This window comes from Ceratotherium simum, chromosome 15 (assembly GCF_057802395.1).
Source record: "Ceratotherium simum simum isolate JZ-2026a chromosome 15, ASM5780239v1, whole genome shotgun sequence".
NCBI classification, from domain to species: domain Eukaryota; kingdom Metazoa; phylum Chordata; class Mammalia; order Perissodactyla; family Rhinocerotidae; genus Ceratotherium; species Ceratotherium simum.
Window position 1 is genome coordinate 25,477,916 of NC_141914.1, and position 26,832 is coordinate 25,504,747.

At 42.1% G+C, this 26,832-nt stretch overlaps 1 protein-coding gene across 6 annotated transcripts in view; it reads left to right on the forward strand.

The window, feature by feature from the left end:
* The window catches only part of KALRN (kalirin RhoGEF kinase), a 633,526-nt gene that overhangs the window by 288,689 nt on the left and 318,005 nt on the right, over positions 1 to 26,832 (forward strand). For all 6 annotated transcript variants that reach the window (XM_087439724.1, XM_087439725.1, XM_014783031.2 and 3 more), the window contains exon 10: positions 990 to 1,112. In XM_087439724.1, the coding sequence (XP_087295850.1) occupies positions 990 to 1,112 (123 nt within the window). The remainder of the gene's footprint in view (positions 1 to 989; positions 1,113 to 26,832) is intronic.

Consider the following 26,832-nt stretch of genomic DNA (forward strand, 5'->3'; position numbering starts at 1 on the left):
TATTGAGTGCCGGCTCCTCAGAGACCAGAAGGTGAACTGCTTCCCTTCTCTCTGGGAGGCACACATTTTTGTTAGGCTATCTGGGCAAATGCAAAACGGATGTTAAAGGCTTTGGTCCTCCCTACATTTCAAGGCTTTTACTAAGGGGTTTCTACTCTCCCTGTCAAGTGCCCCTCAAGACAACGTATTTTCTCAGCATCCCCTCACTCATGCCCCAACTGCACCAGTCACCTCTGTTCTAGCTTCTCTAAACACTGAGGAAAATGTCTTGAGTCCAAATCACTAAATCTTACGCCTGGATGAACATGGAGTTTCCACTGCTTCCCAAGAAAATCATAGATGCTAAAGGCCTTAGAAGGCAAAGACCTTTCTTTATTTTTTTGGTTGGTTGGTGTTGATTGGAGGAGAGAGGTGGAAGGAAGCCAGAGAGGGCAGTTGTCCTGGTGACCAGCTACCTTGAGCAGAGCTCCAGTTGGAGACTGACTGCTCTGGACTTTCCTTCCAAGATTAGGAAGAGAGTCCCAGGAGCACACTGAGGCAGGAGCCCATGACTGGTCGCCACTGCTGTGAGCATTTTTATGGTGAAGTGAGGGCCACGGAAGTGCCCTGACCTGACACTGCCTAATTTCCTGCCAATGTGTCTGACTTTATGGAGTTGGAGTAAACGTGGTGAGGGGGTTAAACGGTGCCTGATGGTCTGTGTAGCTTGTTTAAAATAATGGACTAATTAAGGCTGGAAAAACTGAAAAAGTAATGAGGATATATTCTGGAGATCAAAGAGGATGACTTGAATTTTGTTAAGGGGGGGATTGTTATGTTGCCACCGACGGCAATGAAATCCCCTGAATCTACACTTGATTGAACATTTCCACCTGGACTGCTGCTTTCTGATTGGCATGGGGAGTCTAGGACTCTAGCAGTCACACATGTTGTCACATGTCTTTCCTTTTGTCAGAAAGTCATTGTTTCTGTGTTCCTCCTTTGACCAGGTGTTGGACTGGATTGAAAACCATGGTGAGGCCTTTCTCAGCAAACACACAGGGGTTGGGAAGTCCCTGCATCGAGCCCGGGCCCTGCAGAAGAGGCATGATGATTTTGAAGAGGTGGCTCAGGTGAGATGCTGTGTGTGGCTGTGTGTGTGTGTACATGTGTGTAGAGCGGGTGAGGGAGACCAGGGCTATGGCTTTGGTGTTTGGTGGGGCATGTTGGGTTGATAGCCCATAGCATGTCTGGACTGCCTTCCTGCCTGATGCAAGGGACCTGTGTCTGCTCTTGGATCACTAGGGGAGTGGTAAAGAGACCCTCAGTTTATGGTCTTCAAAGAAAATCTTCATGCCAGCATGATCTGTAAATGCCACGAGATGGTAATGGCGGGAGGGAATGACATTATTAGAGCCATCAATAGCCCAAAGCTACCACTATGTTTGTCACTGCAGGCTAGTGGGAGCTGAAAATCAGTGCCAGCTCTGCTTGCAAAGCTGTGTACCTTCCAGCTCCTGAAGGAAGAGGTAGCACCTGTTTATCAAGCTATGCACCCACAAGGCTGAATGTGCCCAGAGAATGCACCTTTGTATCATTGGCACAATAGTTAGTCTGTAATCTGCACAATATTCAGCGTTTTAGCTGAGCTGCACACCTGGTCCAAAAAGGGCACCATTTTCTAATTTGCACAAAGATGCTATATGAGAGGCCTTAACCATTTGTCTTAATAGAATGATATAAGAGGCTTTCTGTTCTGAGCCTGCATCCTCAAAATTTTATCCTAACTCCCTTATATTCCTCTTTTGGGGAGTTTTCCAAATAGATCCTGAAAATATTCATCTTCAAGATGAAATTCTGCTGTTCAGTTATTTTGTCGAGTGTGATCAGTTGCAGTAGAAAATAAGACTCTTAAGAATAAGGCAGGAAAGGGGCAGCTGTGAAGAGTATAAGTATAGGACAGAGGGGTGGATGTGGCTGGAGTGGTGAGGACCACAAAGCTAGGGTTTGTCACATCACAGCTTTACCCAGGGCTGACTCCCATCCCACTATGTGGGCAGTCCTCAACGTGGGTGTTCTGCTGGGCATTGTGCAGAGCCCCAACCTTCGCCCAGGGAGGCTACCAGCCCCAGACAGATGTGAGCTGTGGGTGCAAAAGAGAGGGACTGCCAAGAACCAAAGGAATCTGCTAGAGGACAGGAAAGTAGTGGAGCATACCACATCTCTAGGTGAGCTGCAAGTGTATGCTGAAAAGTGAGAGGCCTGACAGGAGCCAGAAAGACTGTGTCAGCAGTGAGTTGACCCCAGGGAATGCAGGTATATTAGACCCAACCTATAGAATAAAGAAAGCCTCATATGGAACCCTGGTGTACTGTTGGTGGGAATGTAAAATGGTGCAGCCACTGTGGAAAACAGTATGGCGGTTCCTCAAAAAATTAAACATAGGATTACCATATGATTCAATAATCCCACTTCTGGATGTATACCCAAAAGAATTAAAAGCAGAGATGTGAAAAGATATTTGTACACCCATGTTCGTAGCAGCCTTATTCACAATTGCCAAAAGGTAGAAGCAACCGAAGTGTCCATTTACAGATAAATGGATAAATTAAATATGGTATATACATACAATGGAATGTTATTTAGCCTTAAAAAGGAAAGAAAATGTGACACATGCTACAACATGGATGAACCTTGAAGACATTATGCTATGTGAAATAAATGAGTCACAAAAGGACAAATGTATGAGTCCATTTATATGAAGTACCTGGAATAGTTGAGTTCATGGAGACAGAATGGTGGTTGCCAGGGGCTGGAGGGTAGAGGGAATGGGGAGTTATTATTTAATGGGTACAGAGTTTCAGTTTTGCAAGATAAAGAGTTCTGGAGATGGATGGTGGTGATGGTTGCCACAATGTGAATCTACTTAATGCCACTGAACTTAAAAAGTTTCATGTTATATATGTTTTACCACCACCACCACCACAAGAAAAGCAAGCCTCGTAGCCACACAAGGACCTTCTGCAGAATGAGCTGGACTATGCCAACGTGATATAGACTCAGGCCCAATGGGCCTTTGATGGACAAGATGTAGTACAGACCCTAAATGTCTGGGTGGCCAGGCATTCTGGGTGCCTTTTTAGCCTGTTAGGGGGCAAAAGATGGGAGAGGGCCACATGCACTCCCTGTCTGGTGGGGGTGGGGGTGGGGGCGGGATGGGGCAGATCATGGTACCAGGGATAATCTGTTGGAATAGAACCATCCCACAATCCCACAGCTTTGGTGCTCTTGCCTTTTGGCTGCCCTGTGGCTCAGCCTCTCCTCACTTAGGAAAGACATCCCCAGAGCCACCACAGCCCTGACCCAACCCACTTCTCCTTGCTTTCTTCCTGCTGCAGCCTCATAGGTAATGCCAGCATTGGTTATAGGCCCACGAGGGGGCTGTCATTTTGTGTGTTGTTACAACTGAGCAAGCCTGGTGGCCACCCCAACTTCAACCCCATTTCTCCCAGTTGCTCCTCTACCTTCTCACTGATGCCTGATATGCCTTTCGCATGGGACAATGCCTTTCATTCGGCAGCAGAGACACATTAATGTAAATTTATACTAAAGAAAGAATGGACACATTTTTGAGAGCTTATGGTTCCATTATGTATTTTATCTCCCACCAATCCTGAGTGATGGATAGTATTAACCTTGTTTTATGGAAGACGACACTAAGGCTCAGTTCTTCAGTGTACCCAAGTCATGTGGCTTGTCTGTGGCTCTACTGGGATTCAAACCCAGGTCTGTCTGACTCCAGAGTCATGTTCTTACCCTAACTCCCTGCTGTCCCTTATTGAGGTATAGGAACTGGGTGTAAAATTCATTTCCAAGTGCCAGTTTTCTCATGGAAAGTGCAGCCCAAGAGCACGAACGGGGGGAGTAGGGGGTGGGGGGTGGTGCGTGCTGCTGTGGCCATCCTGTTTGGCGTATGTTACATCTTTTCCCTGGCCATGCCAACAAGTAATCTCTTGGTATAATCCACTTCTCCCTGCCTCTGCTTTCTGATGAGACTGTATCTTTGCGAGAGAGAGAGAGTTCTACCTTTCAAAAGGCTCACGCTTTTAGGAGGAGTGTTTCCCCAGGAAAGGGGAGCAGCAGATGTGGGCCACAAAGGGAACACCTACGCAAGGGGCCATGAGGTCTCCGCATTGCCCTGTAAATAGGCCTCTAGAGATGGGTCTCATAGTCTGGAAATTAATCCAGTCTTGTTCCCCAATCCCCACTCTGGGGAAGGGAGTGGGCAGTGGAGCTGCCTAGCATCCCAGAATTGGTAGTCCACATAGAAGAACCAACTCTGACCATGGTGAAGGCAGATGGACTGTTGGTAGCAGCCTACCTCAGCCCTGCTTTGTGCTGTGCAAGGTGATCATCATGCTCAGGTGGTAAGAAAGGGGGTGACCCAGGCAGGGAAGGGCACTCTGTTTCTCTCTTGCTTCTGTTCTCAATTAGGTGAGGGCCACTGGGAGGAGAGGCGTGGATTTAAGCAGGAACTGGATAATTCTTGAGTTGGTCAGAGATTAATGACCCAAAGTGAAAGCATTGAAGCTTGTTCCTTGTTTTGGGTTGCTGGTTATGAGATATGGTCAGGAAGGGCATCACACGTGGTGTGAAGTAGGAGGCTGGGGATCACTTGTCAGCACTGTTACAGAGGGTCATGATTCAGTGAAGGAACCTCTTTCAACTTGATGATTTCATGCTTCTTTGACCAGAGGCTGACATGAAAAGGGAATTCTGAGCTCCCATTCTCAGTATTCAGGTTTAAAAAATTGTCTTGAATCAAAGCAGAAGGAGAGCTCTTGCGTGTGTTACAGCTCCTGGAAATTTGCCCTTCTGCCTGGAACAGCAAGCTCTCAAGCAGAGAAAATGGCTAACCACAGGGAGAGGTCAAGGGACAGCCTAAATGCCCTGAGCAAATACATCTCCACCCCTGGGATAGTGGGAGCACCTGTGATTCTCACCATTGCTTACTCTTTGTGGTCAAAATAAATACAAATGATATCTGTGAAGAATTAATGTAGCAACCCATTATCTGTCATTAAACTTTAACTTAAATTTTGTGTTTATTAGCTCTTGAACACGTTTTAAACAAATTATTCAACTGTCATTTGGAGGAAATGAATTATGTATTCGTGAGTCCTCAGCTCATCCTGCAGGTGGCACTCTTTGAATAGCCTACATAGAGGCTGAGCTGAGTGAGGAAAGGAGTCACAGTCATGACTGTGGAGGCTCCTGACAGGCAGGTGATGAGGGTCTGGGGTCAGGGAATACATCAGAGGTCTGTCTCTGCGGGTCTTTCTAGTCCAAGTTACTGAGATTGCCCATGTTCAAATGGAAGACCTGGGTACTAGTAGGAACCCCTCCTGGTCCTGGTAGATACTTGACTCAAGTTGCCTATAAACTCATCAAATGACTCAGGCCATAGAGTAAATCAGATTTTAAAAGACGCTTACTATATTTTTACTTTTTTTTGTGGCAGGTTAGGTGTCATTGGGAGTATAAACAAGTATAAGGGTTTTGCTGCCCATACTAGCATAGCTGTCAGGGCATAGATGTGTCCATATCTGCCCAGGAGGTAGAATGGAATATAGTACTCTTATTTTGTCCTGCAATATTTGCTATCACTCAATAGGAGAGTTCTCAAGTGTCTGTGGTTTAGATAGCAGCTCTGTTAGTTTTATGACCTCTTTAGCTTTATGACCTCATTATCTGAAATGACAGACTTTCTGTAAGCTAGCTTAGTCAAAAATTAGCAAGCATTTCCATTCAAATATATATTACCTAAAATCTCAAAGCACAAAATCACATCTAAGCAGCTAAACATAACTAGCATTAGTGTAAAATTGTTGAAAAAACAGACCATTTAAAGAAAGATTTAAAGAAAAATAAAAACATAGGCACAATTAATACTTCATTCAGTACTCTCTGGTTAGTTGTTTCCCTGTCTGACCCTTGTTTTTTTCTCAAACTTGAATAGAATACACTTAAAAAAATTTATTCTGAGTCTTGGGGTCAAAATAGGCAAAAATGGAAGGGAAACATTTTAGTGAATCCATCAGTGACCTTGCTCATCAAAGATATTCAAAGTATAGTCAGCTAACCTACCAGAGTACTAAGGGCAAATAAAATAAGGTATTCTCTAGAGACGGAAAGCCTGTGCCCTCAGAGTGGGGCAGGAGCTCTTATCAGTTTTCATGTCCCACCAAGTCTCTGTGTTGGGCATCATGGGAAATTAAAGAGATGCACTGATTCTGTCATGAGGAACTCACAATCTAATGAAAAACAGGCAGCACACACATTCTAAGAAGTCCCATAGTAAGAGAGGAGACATAACCTTTACTCTTTTAGGGTTTTCAAGGAGCATTTCTAGTGAAACCAAGATAAACCATTAGTTCATTTGGAGATCCAATAAATACACCTGCCTAGGGGGTGGTGTAATGACCTTTTGAGTAAGTTCCATCTTTCTTTTCATGCCTGAGATGGTGACCAATTATAGCAGCTGCAAATGCAAGCAGAAGGAAAAGGTGGGAGAGCTTAAATAGATGCTTTTTCACACTCCAGCTTCTTAGAGATGATGAAAGGTTCTTAGGCAGGATACAAAAAAATAGTGAGGAAGAAAGCCAGGAATATGCAGAGGAATTAATGTCATGAAGTGGGCAAGTGGAAGAATGTGAAACAGCAGAGGCATGAAGGACACTCTCACCCTTTGGATCTTTCATGGCACTCTTCCCGTTGGGGTGGATTCAAGATATTCCCTCCACGGAGCGCTAGGGAGAAGTTGCTGGCATGAGCTGATGGGAGGGGCCTTGTGACCACTCTCAGGAAGAAGAAAGATGTTTTATGTTGTGGATAACTCCCAGCCAAGGGTTTTGAAGGTCATTTTGTATACACTTGATGTGGAAAATTGAGAGGGGGGTCAGAGTCAATATCCAAGATATTGTAGGTAGCCTGCCAAGAACCTCTTATCAAGATCATGAATTGTCCCCCCACTTTTGCTGCTTCCTGTGTGGAACAAATGGCACACTCAGAAGAAATCGGGACTGCATTCCTAATGACTTTAAAGTTCTGGGTAGCAAACTGAAAGATTTGAAAGCACAGGTGGTGTTTTTATGTCTTATTCCATGTGATGGCAGTGACTATGGAAAAGAAGGGAGGCTTTGAGAAACAAATGGCTGCCTATGTAGACGGTGTTTTAAAAAGTTTTCTGGACTATATCCTACAGAGCCAGGATGATGGACTTCTGGCTAGGAGTAGAGTGCATCTTGTAAAGATTGAGAAGGATGTGCTTTCGCAGAAAATCTTGTTGATCTATCTAGAAGGATTTAAGTAAATTTTGAGGTGGAAGGAGAAAATTATCCCAGTAAAGCCAAAACCAGATATATGGGGCACCACACAGGTGACATAGAAAGAAGTACCTTGTGAAGGAAATGCTCTTAGGTCACCTTAGGTAAAGAAAATACCAAGAATATATATTGTAAACAATATTTATAGCCTTCCTTATCTATATATCAGCAAAAGGCATGTGTAAGAAGTGAGGTACTTAAACTTCAACACAAGAAGATAAATATAGTAAATATTAGTGAGACTTTAGGGTATTGAGCTGGTAAGTAGAAAATGGCAATGGAAGAGGATTTTTTGTTTAAAAGATTTGTTGTAATAGGAGGGGTGAGGGCATATCAGAAAACACATCTATATGAAATCTACAAGCCTGAGGGTAGTAGACAATATGGAGAAATAATAGAGATAAAAGGAGAGCAAAAAAGAAGCCATGATTGTTACTACAGAATACCATAGTCTGCTCTATCAGATGGAGGAAATGGAAAATGCTGTTCTGATATGATTTCAGTTCTGACTCAAGGAAAACTATGGTGGTGATGAGAGTCCTCAAATTTCCTGGCATCTCTTGTAAATTGTGTGACACTGTGAATAAAGCATCAATAAATTGATGTGAATGAAAGGTTCTGCATGGTAGAGAGCAAATCATTGTAGAAAAGCTGGAAAGAGTATAGGTTGTGTCTAGGCTCTCCAGAACCTTGACCTTTAGATGATAGGATTTAGACTTAACTCTTAGAGCAAAGAGGAATATTAAAGGCTTTTGAGTGATGACATGAATTAAAATATAACCTCTAAACCAGAGAAAGAAGAATTTCTCTATATGTTGGCTGTTTAGATCACATATGGAATATTGTCCCTAATTTTAGAAAATATATTTTCAAAAGGATATTGACAAACTAGACTGTCATTGTTGGACGGCTGCCAGGAGAGTCAAGTTAAAGTAACTAGATATGTTCAGTTTTGAGTAAATAATGTTTTATGGAAGGCAGCGGGGTGGGTTTGATAGTTGAAGGCTTCCTGTAGCAGAGATAAGGCTGGAAGGTATAGTAAAGCCAATTTTAGCTTAATTCAGGTATCGCTTCTAACCCACGGTTGCTTTTTTTGAGCTATTCAAAACCAGAATGAAATGTCTTGCGATGTAGTGTGCTTCTTATCACGGGAGGTTTTCCAGTAGACGTGACCCTTTTTTCCTTAGGACATAAACATCCTCAAGTCTTTCACATCTTAAAAACAAACAAACAAATAAAAAGAAGCCAAGACTACTTTTCTGGACCCCACTTTCCCCTGTTTCTCCATCCCTTCACAGTCCAAGTTCTTGAGAGAGGCATCTATATTTGCATTTCTACTTCCTCACCTCCTAGATGCCCTTTGATGCCTGCCATTGGGTTTCTATTCCCTCTGGCCAAGTGAGGTTAATCTTACCAAAGTCTCCATTCGAATGCTTTTGTTGCTAAATCCAAATGACACTTTTCAGATGTTAATTGATCTTTCTGAAGCCCTTGACCCTGTTGACCACTTCCTTTTTTAGTTCTCTTCTCCCAAGTCTTCCATGACACCATGATCTCTTGGCTTCTTTGTCTTTCTGGCTGGTCCTTCTTCGACTCTTCTCCCTTTTCCCCAGGATTTGTTCTTCAGACTTTCTCTTCTCACTTTACAGTCCCTGCATGATTTTATACCCTTTCTCAGCCTAAACTACCACCTCTGCTCTGATGGCTCCCAAATCCATGTCTCTTCTTTGATCTCACCCCTTAGCTCCCTGTTTGTAAACGCATTGGCTTTCTGGACACCTCCACTTTGATTTCTCAGAGGGTTCTCAAACCCAATATGTCCCAAATTTATTTTATCATCTCCCACCCCTTCTTGGTGTGCCCTTCCTCCTGTATTCCCCATGCCAGTGAAGGCTACCAACCACCCAGTTGCTCAAGCCAGAAACTTGTGAGTCATTCTTGACTCCCTTCTTGTTCTCACCCGTCATGAGTCCATTGCAAAGTCCTACTAATTCTACCTCTTTAATGTGTCCCTTTCCTTCCATCTCCATTGCCACTGCCTTAGATCAGAGTCTCATTATCTCTTGCTTGGAGTATTGCAGTACTCTCCTGTTTTCCCTGACTCCAGTCATGGTCTCCTTTAGTCTGTCCCCACACTGCCACAAGAGTGGTTTTCCTAAAACGCACATCTCATCTTGCTACTCCATTGGTTATGGAACCCACAGATGGCTTCCCATCAAGATAAAGTTCAAATTCTTGATATTATAAAGCTTTTATGACCTGGCTACTGCCTTCTCTGGCTTTACATTTTACCTCTCCTGTGCTCCTTCCACCCCACCCTATACTGCTGATGTTCTGGAGTTTACCTAAACATGCCATGCTCTCCAGTCTCAATGCTGTCTCCTCTCTAATCCTTCCCACTTCTTTAATTCTGACCACCCTTTACCAGCTTCTATTCATCTTTGAATACTCATCTCAAGTATCACCTCTTCCAAGAAGGCTTCAGTGGCCTCTGTGGTTTGGATTGAATGCCTCTTTTCTAGGCACCCACCTATTCTGCTCACATCTCTATCATGGTAGTTATCACACAGTGATGGTAGTTATCACACAGTGTTATAATCAATTTTATGCTAGCCTCACTCCCCAGCTGGACTGTGACTTTCCTTAGAACAGAAATTTTGTCTCATTAGTCTTTTTATCCCAATGCCTAGCACCATGAGCCTAACATGGAATAGCACTTGAAAAGTAAAGGAATGAATGGTATAGAGGGAATTCCTTTGTTGTGTACATATCAAGGCCAGATGATCTCTGAGGTCCCTTCCAACTCTAAGAATGGTAATTAGAAGAGAGATGGATGAGATGAATATTCATAAGAACACAGGCCCCAGAATCATATAACCTGGGACCTACTTGAGAGATATCCTGATAGAATTAATTAGACTGCACTGAGCTGGAGTCAGCCTGGACAGCCCCAGCCCAAGATCTGGCACTTGGGAAGAAGCATCTATTGAGTCAAATTTTGAGTGAGTTCTTTGGACTCGTCTGTATTTTTTAATTAAAAAAAAAAAACTAAAATTTATTTCAGATGAAGCCATAGAAACCAATTTTGACAAGAAGACATTGTAATCCGTACTCTGTCCACTTCCCCAGCCCACTACGTTTCCATGATTTTTCCAGCTGGGATAGTTACCATCACATCGTGCCTGACTGCTAGGGGAGGCTTTAACCCTTTCCCTCTAGTAGCTGAAATGTGGTGAAGTTCTTTTTCCCTTTCAAAAATTCTCCTTTGTTAGAGGTGAATAAGATTGGCCCTTTTCAAAGGGATCTTAAAGGCAACAACAAAACAGAAAGAAAATTAGACAAAAGTAGTATACAAATTTTATGTTCAGTATATTGATTTTGAGTCTAAGACAACTCTAGTCATACTTTTTATTCAGTATATCGTGTTCATTGCTAGACACTTTTTTCTTCTCCTTGTTGAGGAGACCCTAATAACAACAGCAATAATGATAATAACACTTACTGACTATTTACTATGTGCCAGACACTGTTTTAATTATTTTTCTTATGTTAACTCCCTTAATTCTCATAACATCCCATGAGCTAGGTATTTCTAATTCCCATTTACAGATAGGGAATCTGAGGCAAAGAGGTTAAATAGTTAGCTCAAGTTGGCAGAGCTGGTAAGTGGCAGAGCGGGATTCAACTCTGGTAGTCTGGCTTCAGAGCCCAGACTCCAACCACCTTGCTGTAGAGTCTCTCAATTCATGAGAACTTTGGATGTCTCTGGGATTGGGCCTGGTAGGGTCCTCAGTTCCATCCCAGAACCAGTTCCTAGTCCTTTTTCTATGTGTGGATCTGGGTAACCCCTCAGACAGCTACATGTAAGCACTGTGGCCACAGGACCGCTGAGTGACACTTTTTCCCTCCACGTGTCTGAGATTTCCATTGGACTCCAGGGTCACCTCCATGATCCTCTACGACATCTTCTTAATCCTAAAGGTCTGTATGACCCCAGGCCTCTGGGAACCCTATGACTGCCTTTCACCTTTCTCGACCTGTCTTCTGGCTTATCTGAAACACATGTACCCATGGTTGTGTGACAGCTGGCTCTGCTCTCTGCTAGAGCTTGGCCTATTTAGCAATTAACTTGGCCAGTATCTAGCCTGAGTCTTCATTTCCATTTTCTAGCACAAAATGGTGGACTACATTTGGCCCAGTCCAGGAGATTATTTTTTATCTTTCACCTTTTGCTAAGGTCAGGCTATCATTAACTAAACCTCCTAATTTCCAAAATGCATCCCTCTTGCTAGCTCCACAAGCCTAATTGAGAATCTCACTCAGTTCTGATTTCCCATCTATTGGAACATAGGTGTAGTGAAGAAAAGCATAGCATCTGCAGTCGGTCTGTTCTTTGCTTTTATCGGCCTTGGGACTTGTGACAATCACTAAATTTCCCTGAGCCTCAGTGTCCTCTCTAAAATGGAGATAGTGACACCTACCGTGAAGAGTGATGTGAGGGTTAGAAATAACATATGGAAAGTTCCTAATAGAGAATTTGTTTCATAGGAGGTGCCTGATGAATGGTGGCCTCTGTAGTAGCAGTGGTGACCATGGTGGTAGTGGTGGTGATGGAAATCATCTAAGCTTTACTCCCTTCTAGGCTAGGTTATCAAGTACCATGCTGTCATCTCTCAAGACTCAGCTTCGTGTGGTCTGCTTAACTATGTTGGAAAGAGGAGACCTGTCCTTTGAGATGGGCCGGGTGCCAAGGGGACAGATCAGCTGTAGGTAATGACAAGCTTGGCCCTTAGGTTAAGCTTTATGGAAGAGGTGGCTATCCAATCTGACCAGTCAGAACCAAGAAAAAGCAACAGAGTAATGGTGTGTCCTGCCTGGAGGTGGTGGGTAGGGGGTACCCAGCACGGGGCATCCAGGAGCCAGTGTGTTCAGAGATCCAAGGAGGAAGGACAGTTTGCATTGGGAAGGCTCATAACAAATAGCAGGGCTCCAGCCACTGGGCTGCAAATCAGAGGCAGGGTTGCTGGGGAACCAGGTAAGGAAGGGCTGGCTCTTAGGGACAGGACAAAAGTCTAGTTATCAAACCTGGGCACCAGGGCAGGGCCAATGGAACTTGATATGGAGGACAGTCGTTAGTAAGATGTGTTCCATTTGTTTTCTGTAACTGGACTAGAGCTGAGCCTGCCATGGGGCCCCAAAAAAGGGAGAAGGAAGGGGAGAGTCTGGGCACCAAGTGAGAGCACTCTCCCTTTTAAAGGATTCTCTGACTTAGTGGGCCTCCTTAGAGGGGTACCAAGTGTGTAACCACTAGTTTCACCAGGCAACAACATATTTACCTTACACAGTGAGAATAACATACAGATGGGAAGAATCAAGTTGCTGTCTCTCAGACAGCACTGACGTGGTACAGAAAGGAAACAGGGAACGCTATTCCAGAGGAAAGCTTTCTCGTCTGCCCAGTATCGATTCTGAAAGCAAACCACATATTACCATGTCTTCCAATAATTAATTTCAACATAGATCAACCTGCCCAGATTAAGAGAAACCAAATCATCCTCCTTTCTCTTCCTTCTTTCTTTCATTTCTATGACACATTGTGAGCAAGGAATGTGCTTGGAAGCCAGCATTGTCTAAGCTGAAAGTAAGAGGGAGCACACGATGGATTTGCGTACAGGGGGAATGTATGCAAATTCCACAATGAAAATATTTCTCCTGGATAAAAATATTTTGAAAAGTATTTGCAAGGTTTTAAACCTGTGCTATAAAGACGAACCTAAGAATAAGTAATAATAATAACTGCCATTTATTGAATACATACCTTTACAAGAAATATCTCCCTTAATCCTTGAAACAACTCTATGGAGTAGGTTTTAATATTATGTTCATTTTCCAGATGAAAAGACAGGCCTAGAGAGGATCACTCAAGTGCAGGATGCAAGACTTGAACCTGGGCAGGCTGACCCCAGAGCCCATGATTCTAGCATTCATATATTCAGAGTAATGGGAAAAACCTGAGTTTATTCAACTCTCATGTTGATTTTTTTTCCAAATGAAGTTTCTATTTTATTTTTACTTTTTTATTTTTAATTACAAAACTACACATTTTCGATATAGAAGTGGAGACGAGCAAAAAGCAGCAAAAATAATCCACCTACTCAGTTGTCTGGCTAACAGTTGCCAATACTTTGGTGTTTATTCCTCCAGATATTCCTCTATTTATACATATGTGTACGTTGGTCACCAGCTTTTCTCACTTAATGATATATCCATGGTGATAGATATATATCTACAATGTTATTTTTCTTTGCTGGTGAAGTCTTTAATATTAAGACTTCTTTCTCTAGGCTATTAAAAGTGGGTACAGTTATGAGTGGGGAAGGAGGAGCAAAATAAGCATTGAAAACAGAAGCCTGGGTTTAAGCCAAGCATTCAGAATCTTTTCTCAAGAGAAAGCTTTAGAGAATGGCAATTTACACGTGCCCTCCGAAGCCTTTTCAGTTCCGCATTGTGGATGCATGTATGTTAAAGGACCTTCTGAGCACATAACACCAGCTGAGGTGGGGTGCAGGATGGTGGTGGTGGTTGAGAGTGCTTCAAAACAGTAACCTTTGTAGCCTCTTTCCTCTTCCTCCTCCTTCCTTCTTCCTTCTACTGTCTCATCCTCCTCTTTTTCCTTCACGTCTGTCCCATCTTCTCTTGTGAGATCCTTTCCTGAAATAGGGGCTCTAGTCAGGTCCCGGATGCAGTGCTCAGCTCTGGTCCAAGTGTGGTTTCAGGTGGGCAGTGTTTTCCAGGACCCCTAAGAGGTCTGCAATGTGAGTACTCCCTTGTTGTGGCATTCAGGGTGATGAGGCAAATCGGGAGTATCTGGACTGAAGGGTCAGGGCTTTTGAGAACTTGTGGTTGGATGGGGCAGCTGAGATAGACGGCAAGTACCGGGAACCAGCACCTAAGAGCCCTGAGTGAAAGGGCTTCAGGCTGTATATTAGGCAAACCAAAAAATAAACACACATTACCAACGAAAAGAACCCACCAAGCAGATCTGTGTCTTTTTTCTCTGCCAATGAGCAACTGGAGGCATTTTCATGCACCAGTTTTGTTTGGAATAAATTTTTAACCAGAGAAAAGCCCACTGCCAAGTTCTGACAAGGACAAAGCATTACATCTGAGTTATTCCATCTGGAAAGGAAGCCAGGTTTGGGGCAGAGGGAGCTGAGCTCTTATGGCCTCCTGCAATACCAGGCGACATCTGAGTCTCATCAGGGTAGGTGCCTTTATTTGTCTTGGGATCCACAAGGCAAATGCCCGGCCAGCCCAAGGCACTGCCCTTGGGTTTCAGTAGAGACTAATGCAGCTGTCCTACTGTATTCTAGGAGCTGACCACACTACATATTGGCAACCTCAGCTGTAATTACATATCTCCATGATGTTTCACACTGTGGGCTATTTTGTACAATGCATTTGAGCCTTAGTGATGCCAAGTATGCATTGAAATAGCTCTGGTGGACTTTAGTCCATCACATGCCTAGAATTTGAAAATAACGCAAGGGAAGGGGGCAGTGAATAAGGCTAAAAAGGGAATTCCAAATCCATGTGATAGACATTTTTCTGTTTTCTCCTTCTTCCTGGGGCTTGGACTCCACCTAAAGTTATGGACTCTTTAGTGTTTTGGGAATTCACAAGGTGAGTCTCATTTGCTTTAAAAAAATACAGCTAAAGAAGAGAGGGTATTTGGATGCAAACCTTGGGTCTGACCCACCTGCCATAGCAGTCACTCTGGTAAAAGTTTTACAAGTTTATAAAGTTAGAAAGGTTTGAGATTTGACGTTTGCTCTGAGAAATTACATTCCCTCGTGGCTTCAGGGGGCCAGGTGACTTGGTACCAGATGACCTTGACACAGGGTAATTTCCTAGGTTCTCTCTTCCCTTACCCTCTGCCGCACATTAAGACCACTTCAACTATTAGTGCCATAAGCTCCCCATCGACCAAATGAGAGTTATAGATTCTTCCTCCCTTCTTCCTTGTGGGAGGCAACAAGATCAGTGAGAAGGATACAGAGATTGGAATGCCTGGTAGGAGGCCCAGAGCCATGTGTATGTACAGGTCACCTAACCTTGCCAAACCTTATTTCTACTTCTATAAAATGGGAATGATATTTATTCCATCATAGTTGAAGTAGGTATTAAATGAGATAATGTACTTAAAAGCACTTTAAGTCTAGAACACAGAGCAAATGTAAATTATGATCATTATTATTCGAGGGGTATAGTGACAGTGGATGAGATCATGTCTGGAACACGCTCAGAAAAGAGGAACTAAAGATATAGAAAAGATTGATGATATTGCCCCATACAGGGTGTTTCCCGAGAGAGAATGTGCTGACCAGTCTCTGAGTTTAACTGAACTCTTCACGCCCTGGGCTTCTTATACTGTTTGAGGGCCAGATTCCCATGAGGAGCAGGATTAGCGGGGGAAACTTTCCACATTATAAAGCTAAAGCTAGTGATTTAATGAGCCTTGTTCTGTTGTTTATATAAGTGCAGATCAGTGAGACTTTGGGGTCAAAAGTAGATTTTGGAAAATGAAATGGAAACAGCATGATGCTTTGCATGTAGAGCACTCTGACCACTTGTCTTATGTGGCCTTCTAACCAGAGAGAACAGGGAAGCCCTGCCCACAGTGACCTGTTCAACAGCAAGCAGTGTCCCCCCAGCTCATGCCCAGCCCTTCCAGAGAGGCCTGGGGGTTTACAGTGGCTCTTGCATCTACCTTTTTGGGATTCTGTGAAATTATTCACGCCTGCCAGACCCCGCCTCCTAGCCAGCTTGCTCCTATGTATGGTGTTACCATGCACATAACCCCATTGCTTAGTTCTCCCTTTATAGTGTTGAGGGTGAGTTTGTACTGAATTACTCATGGTTCTTGCCAAGGCTTTCATGACTATGAGGATTATGGGTGCAGTCTGTGGTCATGAAAGATAGTTCTTGGCCTGTGAAAGTTAGGAACATTTAAGAGCTCCAGATCATGAGATGAATGATGGGATGTGAGCCTGAGCCTCATGGGCCTTCCCTGTCTCTTGATCCAATCTCCAGCTATTCAGACTCTGCCCCTTCCCTTGAGAGCCATATGTGGGGAGACTTTGATCTCCCGCAGGACCTCTGCTCCGAGGAAATGCTCCAATGGGTGAATCTTTTCACTCAATCTTCTAAGGAAAGGAAAGGGGAAGAACATGTTGTTCCCTCTTTGAAAGTGGAGATCCTGAGGTCTCAGAGGGCCTGGCCAACAGTCTGTGATGAACAGTCCTTAGTGGATATAGGGTGTCATTTCTGTCCTGGAGCAAATCTCTGAATCCAGCCCTGTTTGAGAAGGGTGTGCAGGTGGCCCAGTTCTTAGTGTAGTTCTCCTTCATCTGTCTCTCCTGCCTCCCTCAGACCCCTCCCCACCACTCTTCCACATCACATGGCCACTGTCTGGGGCTTGTCCTACAGTGAGGGCCAGAGCCGGGCTCTCTGACTCCTGAACTGAGCTTCTCTAAGGACAGTTGGGCTGTTCTTGAAGAGCCATTAGCCACTTCTGCCGTGAGCCCCCAACAAGCTTTCCATCACCAACCCTGGCTTGAAGGGGAAACCCCCAGGACTGTAACTCTCTTAGTTCTTTGCTAAGGCCCCTTACATCTTCCCGACTTCCCCATCTGGACCTTTGCCCGAGCCATTCTCTTGCCTGGCAGATTCCTCCCCTTTGCCTTCACATTTTAGACTTTAAAGTTGGCTCAAAAACTTGCCTCTTTCTGAAAACTTCTCCAGGCTTATCCATCTTATCCTGATGGCTCCGTTACCTGGTGTGCCCTCAGCATTAAATCACCACTTTGTACTACTGTCAAACTTCATTTCTTTCACATCCTTGGAGAACAAACTGTTCTACATAATTTAATTTCATAGAGAACCAAGACTTAACCCTAAGCACTTCATGCTGAAACTTTCAAATTTCATTTTTATTAATGGTAAACTTTCTGAAATAGTTTCAACTTTCCATGCCTTGTATACAGAGCATTCTGAACATAATTCCTCCTTTTTTTTGGATGCTTTGGGGTGCATGGCAATGTTCACTAATTCCAGTCACGAGTAGAGACACTCTAGGGCCACTGCAGAGGCTAAAGTTTTCCCTTTCCCTTCACTGAGGGTCCTTCCCAACACTGCAGTATCCTTCTAGGGCTGGCCTGCATTCAGGGGGGCCTGATTAGGGAATCTGTAATTCCTTTAGAGCAGTATGTGTCACTCCCTGCGGGCCCTGGAGCAGCCCTCGGGCTCACAGCCATATTTCTCTTGGAGGGTGATGATGATGGTGATGATTTTTATGGTACACCCAGGGGAGGTGAGATGTAAGTATCCTAGGTCTTCTAAAGCCACTGAAACCCAAGTCCCACAGTGGACTGGAATTCAAGATTGGGAGAGGGAGGATGACTCTTCTAGAACTAGATCTCTTCTATTATCATTTTCACTTTTGCATCACTCTATCTTTATTTTGCTGATTTTTATTTAAAGAGCCCTAAGCATTTCAACCCACACCAGCTTGTCACTTTCATACTTGGAGCACCCAAGGACTGGCCCTGCCTGTCACTCTGTGCTGCTGTCAGCTCCGTGCCATGGGCACTAGGGCTTTGATATTTATATGACGGTGATAGGGAAGCCTTTCAACCGAACCATACAGCCTCCTTCCAGACAGAGGCTCTTGGGAGTGTGGTCCAGAAGCCTGCCTGTCTTTTAAGTATTTTCAAATTTGACATGTCTCTTACTTCTGGCTGCTGAGAAAGACAACTCAGGGTTATGGGTAGTTGATGCTGGCACTCTGCCCAAGAAGGATAATTTCTAGCACTTCATAGGTCATTATTTTGAACTGGATCTTTTTTACATATATATATGTCATACCAAAATCATGTTTCTTCTAAGCTATGATGAGCGATGTCATAAAGTCCAAACTGAGAAAGGTGAAATCTCTCACTGGCGCTACAGAGAGATTTTACTTTTTTTGCGATTGTATATTTCACTGTGGTTGGTCAAGCGTTAGTGTCTTCAGGATCCCACAACTAGGAAATGTACCCATCTCTAAGCTAAATACATTTGTAGTGAAATTTATTTGTATTTCTAAATGCACTCAATTGACAAAAATATATTGGATCCTTATCTTTTCCTTTAAAATTTCTTGTATTTGGTATTTTTCAAATTTTGAAAGAGATTCCTGTTTGTTGTAATAACAAGTGAAACATTGTAAAGATATGTAAATAAAAATGCTAATTACACCTACACTCCCACTTCCCAGTCCCTCTTTCCCAAGGTAGTCACAGTTACCTTGCACATTTTTCTTCTTACACATACAAAAATAAGCAAACATATGTAAATATAAAAATTTCTGTTTATTTTTTGGGATAATTTCTAAAGAATGCCCTGCATATAATTTTTATACTTTAAATGATTTTTCCATTTTTTCTGATTATAAAATTAATACATATTCACCATAGAACATTTGAAAAACAAGGAAATGGTGGAAAAGAAAAATTGTCCCTAATATCACTAAGAGATAATTATAGATAAACTATTAATATTTATTGGCAGATTTCCATTCAGCACAGTAGAATGCAAAGAATGTTTTGCTTAGGGGTCAAATAAATGTGAATTCCAGATTGGCATCTGCTGTTCACCAGTTGTGTGAACCTACTGTGAATTTCTTTACCTTTCCAAGCCTCAGTTTTCTTATCTGTAACATGATATAATAGCATAATCTACCACATGTAATAATGTTTGTGAGTGGATCCAAAACTGGCAGCCATCATTAATTATCAGTAGTAGTTTTTTCGATAGATAGATAGATAGATAGACAGATAGAAAGAAAGAAAGAAACAAAGAGTCAGAACCATACTTTGATTTATCCTGACTTCTTCATTTAATCTTATACCAGGAACACTTCCTCAGATCACTAAATAGTCTTCAAAACATAACTGTAATGATTGCATCATGTGACTGTACCACAATGTAGTGAACCATCCCCCTTGTCAACCCATTAAAACAGAAACCATTTTAAGAGGCAAAGCATTTATTTGGGATCAAAGAATTGCAATTTGGGGACCACAGATTCAGGTAGAAACCCAAATACTATCCCACTAGGGAGTAAAAGTCAGGGGCTTTTAAAGGCAAAGAAAGGAGGTTGTATTACAAAGAATTTTTATTGGAGTTGAGGCAGAGAGCTAGTCTTGGCTAAACATTGATTGACTATTGATTCTATCTTCAGAAAGTCCACGATCATCAGTCTTTGTGATCAGGGTGTCCATTCTCCTGCTGACTTCTCAAACAATTGCTTGTAAAAGAATTGTCATTTTGGCCCAGTTCAAGGTTCAAGACAGCAAAGCAGTTTCTCTGGAAAGGCAGCTCCAACTCCATTTTAAAATGGCTCCACTAAAGTCAATTTTGACACCCTAGTATTGAACATTTTGGGTATTTCTAGTTTTTACTTTTATAAACCACAGTTACAGTATTTAAACTACTAAGCAAAGTGTTAAATCTGTTAATATCCTTAGTTCTCCTGAGTTTCTCAGGTCTTCAGGAGCATTGTCATTCATTGAAAGGCTGTAGCCATTTTAAGGCAAAAGACTAGATTTTGCTCACCTCAGAATTTCAGCCCAGGCTTTGAGCCCTGCCCTTAGACGAGTGGTTTTAGCCTTAGATAGTGGCTGCAGTTATAGTTACCTGGGGAGCTTTTAAAAACATGCCATCAAATACTCTCCCAACTCCACACCACGCCCCACCCCCTCAAGCCTGTTCTGATTTGAGTAATCTGGGGTAGAGCCTGGGCACTGCTTTTTCCCCCCAAGCTCAGTTATCTACCCCCTCATCCTGTCCTATGAGAACCACAGGATTAGATGATTCCTTCAGTAAGCTTCTGCCGTCTGAAGGATTATCAGAAAAGCACTGTAAACTGAGCAAGTTGTACTGGGGCTTCCTCTGTGGTCTTATGGTCTAAAACAATGGTTCTCAACTGGAAGGTGATTTGTTCCCCAGGGGACCTTTGGCAACATCTGGGGACATTTTTGGTTATTACATCTGAGGAAGGGGTTGCTATTGGCATTCTGTGTGTAGAGGCTGGGGATGCTGCTAAACATCCTGCAGTACACAGAACAGCTCCAGTATTAATTTCCTAGGACTTCTATAACCAAGTACCACAAACTGTGGGGCTTAAAAACAACAGAAATGTCTTGTCTCTCAGTTCTGGAAGCTAGAAGTCCGAGATCCAGGTGTCAGCAGGGTTCATTCCTCCTGAGGTCTGTGAGGGAGAATCTGTTTTGGGCTTCTCTTCTAACTCCTGGTGGTTTGCTGGCCATCTTTGGCATTGCTTGGCTTGTAGCGGTATCACTGCAATCTCAGCCTTCACATCACATGGCTCTCTCTGTGTGTCTGTATCTTCACATGGCCATCTTTTTATAAGGCCACCAGTCATATTGGATTAAAGCCCACCCAGTTCCAGTATGACCTCATCTTAACAAATTACCATTTGCAATGACACTATTTCCAAAAAGGGTCACATTCTCTGGTACTAGAGGTTAAGGCTTCAACATATCTTTTTGGAGGGACAGAACTCAACCCATCACAACCCCCTAAACAAAAAATTATCCAGCGCAAATTGTTGCTAGTGCTGCTGTTGAGAAACCCTGTTCCACATAATCTGTGGATCAAACCCAGGGAGATTAGCCAAGGTAAGAGCAAGGCAGGTAGGGGGGGTCCAGGATCTGCGAAGGTAGAAAGTGAACAGGAACGCTATCAGTCAAGAGGGTCAGTGACCTCTGCTCTTAGGTCAGAGGCGGTGGGCTCCCTGCGGATCTCTGTAGATGTGGACAGCCCTGGGGTCACAGGACTAAATGTGACCAAAAGAGGGTGAAAGGACTTGAGTGCTGTGCTTACCAGTGCAGAAGCAGAAGTGCGGGCCAGACCCTCTGCTTTGTTGGCCTTGTCATCTGACCCCCATCTCCCTGGGTCAGACATAGCCTTTCTCTGTCTGTCCTCTTCAGGGGTGGAACAGAACAGAGAAAGAAATCCACAAGCCCCAAGGATTACAGCAGTATTTTCAAGCCAACTGTCTTGTCACTCCAAAGCCCTGCCTTCTCCCTCTCGCGCCCACTGCCTCCCACTGACAGCCAAACATAGAATATGGAAAACAGGAAAAACAGCAACCCTACAAAGTTACATCTTTTGAGAGAGAACATTGCTTTGGGTACATCCTCCCCACCCCCACCCAAAATCTCTTGAATTGCCAAACCCTGCAGCAGGTGGCCCTACTCGTCTTTGTTCCATGGAGGTGCTGTCTCACCAACTGCTTGTTTCTTTGGCTTTAAGAATTCCATGTTAGAATGAACTTGTACAGGGCCACGGCGACTGGGCAGTCCATGTATCCACATCTGAACACATAGGTCTACCTTCTTCACTTGTAAAATATTTTCTGTCCACATTCTTCTGTTGTGGTTACATGTTTTCCTTCATTATTTTGCCAGTTTGAATAGAGGGGAAGGAGGGAGAGGGAGGGTGGAGACATGTTATCAAATTCCCAGAGTGGTGGGTTGCTTCCCAGCTGCAATATGGATGCCAGCTGGCTGCATTTGGGGCCTGCTTAGTGAGAAGAGGATTAAGTGCTTCCCTCCGCAATCTTCAGAGCTTTGTGTCTGCATGGCACTCTCCTGGTTTTGATCTCCTAATTGCTCAGCTCCCTAGGACCCTCTGCTTTGCCCCACGCTGCAAGCTCTGGGCCAACTTCTGTCCTCTAGTCCCCTTCCTGTCTGCACTACCTTCTTTGTGTTCAGTCTAAGCACCAGTCCTGTCTCTGCCTTCAACTGCTCTCCATGCCCTGGAGGCACAGGTGGGGAGAGTCAGGGAGAAAGTCCTTCCTTGCTTTGTGTCTCAGTTCCCTAAGGGTTATCACATTTTCTGGAATCTGGCTGGTCCTTTCTTAAAAGCTGGACCTGGTGTTTTCTGTCAGATCATACCTTATAACCTGTGTTGGCAACCTCTAGGATTGACCTTGCCTTTTGGACCAGAAACAAGGTGTTTCTATGCTGTCATTATTATATTAAATAGATAATATGCTAACAGTTCTCATTATTGCTTTTGCTCTTTTGCCTGAGAGTGACTAGCTATTCATCTTCCCGCCTGCAGCTGAGAGGAAATACATTGAAGTACCTTTAAAGCATAACATGTAAATGCAGAGGGTCCTGAGGATCAGAAGGAAAGAAAAGGAATCAATAAAAGAGAGAACACCCTAGTGAAGAACAACTGCTGTTCTTTTCTCAGAATTCCTAGGACTAGGAACGTTCTTAAACACATAAAAATTAGACTGCAGGAAAATAAAACTTTACTTTAAAAGATGTGGAGTTCTGAAAATATACCATTTATTGTTAATAGGAAAAGGTGCTGAAGTATTTTAGATATAGAGAGGAAAATGCTCTCTGCAAGTAGAGATGTGTAGGAGAATGGGATGGGGTGATGATCACATATGTAAATGTGGTAAAGCCAGTGTTTAGGTTCCCAGAGATAATCTCAGCACCCAAACTATTGGTGTTGGGAGGTATCAGCATCTGCAATAGTTATTTTTGGTATCATTTCCAATTAGTAGCCTGAAGATTTGTACAGACAGTCTCTAATTTAAGGAGCATCTGATTAGGACTACTCATTAGACACTCCTTGTTTGGACATACAAATTGCCCTAATGGAGGCAACTATTATTTGTTCTCTTATTCAGGACACCTAGGAAGATGTCCTTCCAACAGATATAATGTGGTGGGTTAACCCATCACTGTTACCAAGAAGTAGTTTCTTCCTTTCCTTCCTACTGCTTCCCACCAAAGAGCACTTTGCCTTTGTCAGTCCCTCCCCTTCCTCCCCTGCAAGAGCCAGCAGATGGAGGAGAAATATGTGCATGGTGCTCCAAGATGAAAACTGAAAAACGTTTTCCTGTATCACCCTAGTTATAAATTTTGGTTGATTGTACATGATGTGCTATATCAGTACTATATTTTAAACATATTATGTGCTCAACTGAATTTCTTTACTTTATCCTGGGAATCTAACTCCCATTTACATGGCAAATACATTCCCAGTGCTAAATAAAAGGCTTACAAGGGAAACTTTTGGACCACTACTCATTCTTAAACTGGGAACTACCTACATGAGGAGATAAGGTAAACATCCATTTCCAAGCCTTACTGCTGACAGGATGCTAGGCTGCAGAGTTTTTGGGTTGAGTGCCTATTGAAAGGAAAGCACTGTGCCTACCAGGTACATTGATGAGTAATTGAGATAGAAAAGATGAGTAAGATAGGACTTTTTCCTTCCAGGAGAATGCAATTCTCTCCGGAAGTCATTATGTACACATTGGAAGTGTGCTGCAAAACAAAAAAAAATAGCAGTTGCCAATGAACAATTACAATGTCATAATTTAAAAATCAAAGGCATAAGACTGAGTATAATACAAAGTAACAGAGAAGCAGAGGAATTGGAAATTTTACAATGAGTCTTAGAGAGGTACATTGTTCAATGAAAAGTGCCTGGAGGTTATAGTCAAAGAGACATGGCTTGCCATTTTCCAGCTATGTAACATTCTTCAAATATGTTACTTTACCTCTCTGAGCCTTATTTTCCTCATTTGTAAAATGAAATTAATACTGCCTATCTTATGATTGATCCCAAAGATTAGAGGTACTGTATATAAAGAGCCTAACACAATGCCTAGCACACTGTAGGTACCTGCTAAACTGCTACTGCCTTCTTTGACCCTTGGATTATTTAGCTTCCAAATGTTTGGAGATTTTCCAGAGATATTTCTATTACTGATTTATAATTTAATTACAATATGATCAGAGAAAATATTTTGTATGACTCATATCCTTTTAAATTTGTTGAGACTTGTTTGATGGGCCAGAATACGGTTTCTCTTGGTAAATGGTCTGTGAGGACTTGAAAAGAAGGTGCATTCTACTGTTGTTCGGTGGAGTGTTATATAAATGTCAATTAGGTCAAGTTGGTTGAGAGTATTCAAATCTCCTATATCCTTCCTAATTTCTTGGGTTTGTTCTATTAATTATTGAGAGAGGGCATTAAATCTCTGACTGTAATTATGGATTTGTCTATTTCTCCTTGCAAGTTTATCAGTTTTTGCTTCACATGTTTTGAAGCTTTGTTATTAGGTACATAAATATTTAGAATTATTATATCCTCTTGATGAATTGACTCCTTTATCATTATGAAATGACCTTCTTTTTCCCTGGTAATATATTTGCTCTGAAATCTACTGTGTGATGTTAATATAGCTACCCTAGCTTTCTTTTGATTAGTGTTATCATACTATATTTTTTCTATCTTTTTACTTTTAACCTATTTATGTCTTTACATTTGAAGTGCATTCCTTGTAGACAGCATATAGTTGGGACTTACCTTTTTGTCCAGTCTGACAATCCCTGTCTTTTGATTGTGGAATGTAGACAATTTACATTTAATGTGAATATTGGTATGTTTAGATTTAAATCTATCATCTTGTTATTTTTTTCTAATTGTTTCATCTATTCTTTGTTTTTTTTTTCTCTCTTTTTCTTTCTTTTTTGGATTAATTGAATAGTTTTTATGATTCCATTTTATCACTTTTGTTGGCTAATTAACTCTTTATTTTGTTACTTTAATGGTTGCTTTAGGGTTTATAGTATGTGTCTTCAAGTGCTATTATGCCACTTTACATATAGTATAAGAATCTTATGATAGTACTTCTATTTCTCCCTTCCTGGCCTTGGTGCTATTATTGTCATATGTTTTACTTATACATGTGCTATAAACCCCACACTACATTGTTATTATTTTTGTTTAAGTAGTCAGTTATCTTTTAAAGAGATTTAAACAATAAGAAAAAATCCTATATATTTACCCATATGGTTAGCATTTCTAGTGCTCTTCATTCCTGTTTGTGGATCCATATTTCCATCTGTTACCATTTTCCTTCTTCCTGAAGGACTCCTTTTAACATTTCTTGTCGTGCAAGTCTGCTGGTTAAGAAATATTTCAGCTTTCGTATGCTTTAAAATGTCTTTATTTCACCTTTGTTTTTGAAAAATATTTGTGCTGGGCATAGAATTCTAAGTTGACTTTTATTTATTTTCATTTATTTATTTTTACTTTAAAGATGTTGCCCCACTGTTTTCTTGCTTGCCTTGTTTCTGATGAATCTTCTGTTGTCATTATCTTTGTTCCTTTGTGCACAGCATGTCTTGTTCCTTTAGTCACTTTTAATATTTTCTTTTCTTTTTTTCCCCACTTGATTTGATTCTATTTTTGTGTGCCTTGGTGTAGTTTTTGCTGTGTTTCTTGTGTTGAGGGTTCATTGAGTTTCTTAGATCTGTGGATTTATAGTTTTCATTAAGTTTGGAAGCTTTCTGGCTATTATTTCTTCAAGTACCTTTTCCACTCCCCTCCTCCTCTTTAGAGATTTCAATTACGTGTATATTAGCCTGCTTAAAGTTGTCACACAGTTTACTGATGTTTCATTTTTAAAAATTCTTTTCCTCTCAGCATTTCATTTTGAATAATTTCTATTGCTATGTTCTCAACTTCAGTTGTCTTTTCTTCTGCAATATCTAACCTGCTGTTAATACCATCCAGTATATTTTTCATCTCTAGAAATGCAAGGTCTTTTAAAAATATCTTCTGTTTCTCTACATAACTTTTTGAACATATGAAATAGTTATAATAACCATTTTAATTCTCTGTCTGTTAATTTTAACATCTATGTCAGTTATGGGTCAGTTTTGATTGATTTTTCTCCTCATCATAGTTTATATTTTCCTGCTTCTTTGTATACCTGGTAATTTTTTCTAGATCCCAGACATTGTGAATTTTACCTTGTCAGTTGCTGGATATTTCTGTATTCCCGTCAATATTCTTAAGCTTTGTTCTGGGACACAGTTAAGTTACTGATCCTTTCGGGTCTTTCTTTTAAAACATGCTAGGCAAGACTAGAGCAGTGCTCAGTCCAGGGATAATTATTTACCCCTGCTGAGGCAAGACTTTTCTGAGTACTCTACCCAATATCCCGTCAATCATGAGGTTTTCCAGTCTCACTGGTGGAAACAGGTACTGTTCCTAGTCCTGTGTGAGTATTGGGTGCTGTTACCTCTAATCCTTTCAAGTGCTTCTTTCACAGCATTGGGTAGTTTTCTCATACACAAATGGGTCCTCTGAAGATCTGCCCCAGACTGAGTGTTAAGGGAAGGGGAAAGAGATTTATTTGTCAACTATAAAGTACTATTCAAATAGTAAGGTTTGAGGCATTACCTTGATTTGCCTGCCATTCGCTAATGTCAAGATCCAGAGACAAGTCTATACCTCCCCAGTGCCTGTGCTTCCATGTCTCCTCTTCCTTTAATGCTTGCGTACTTTTGCTTCTTTCTTC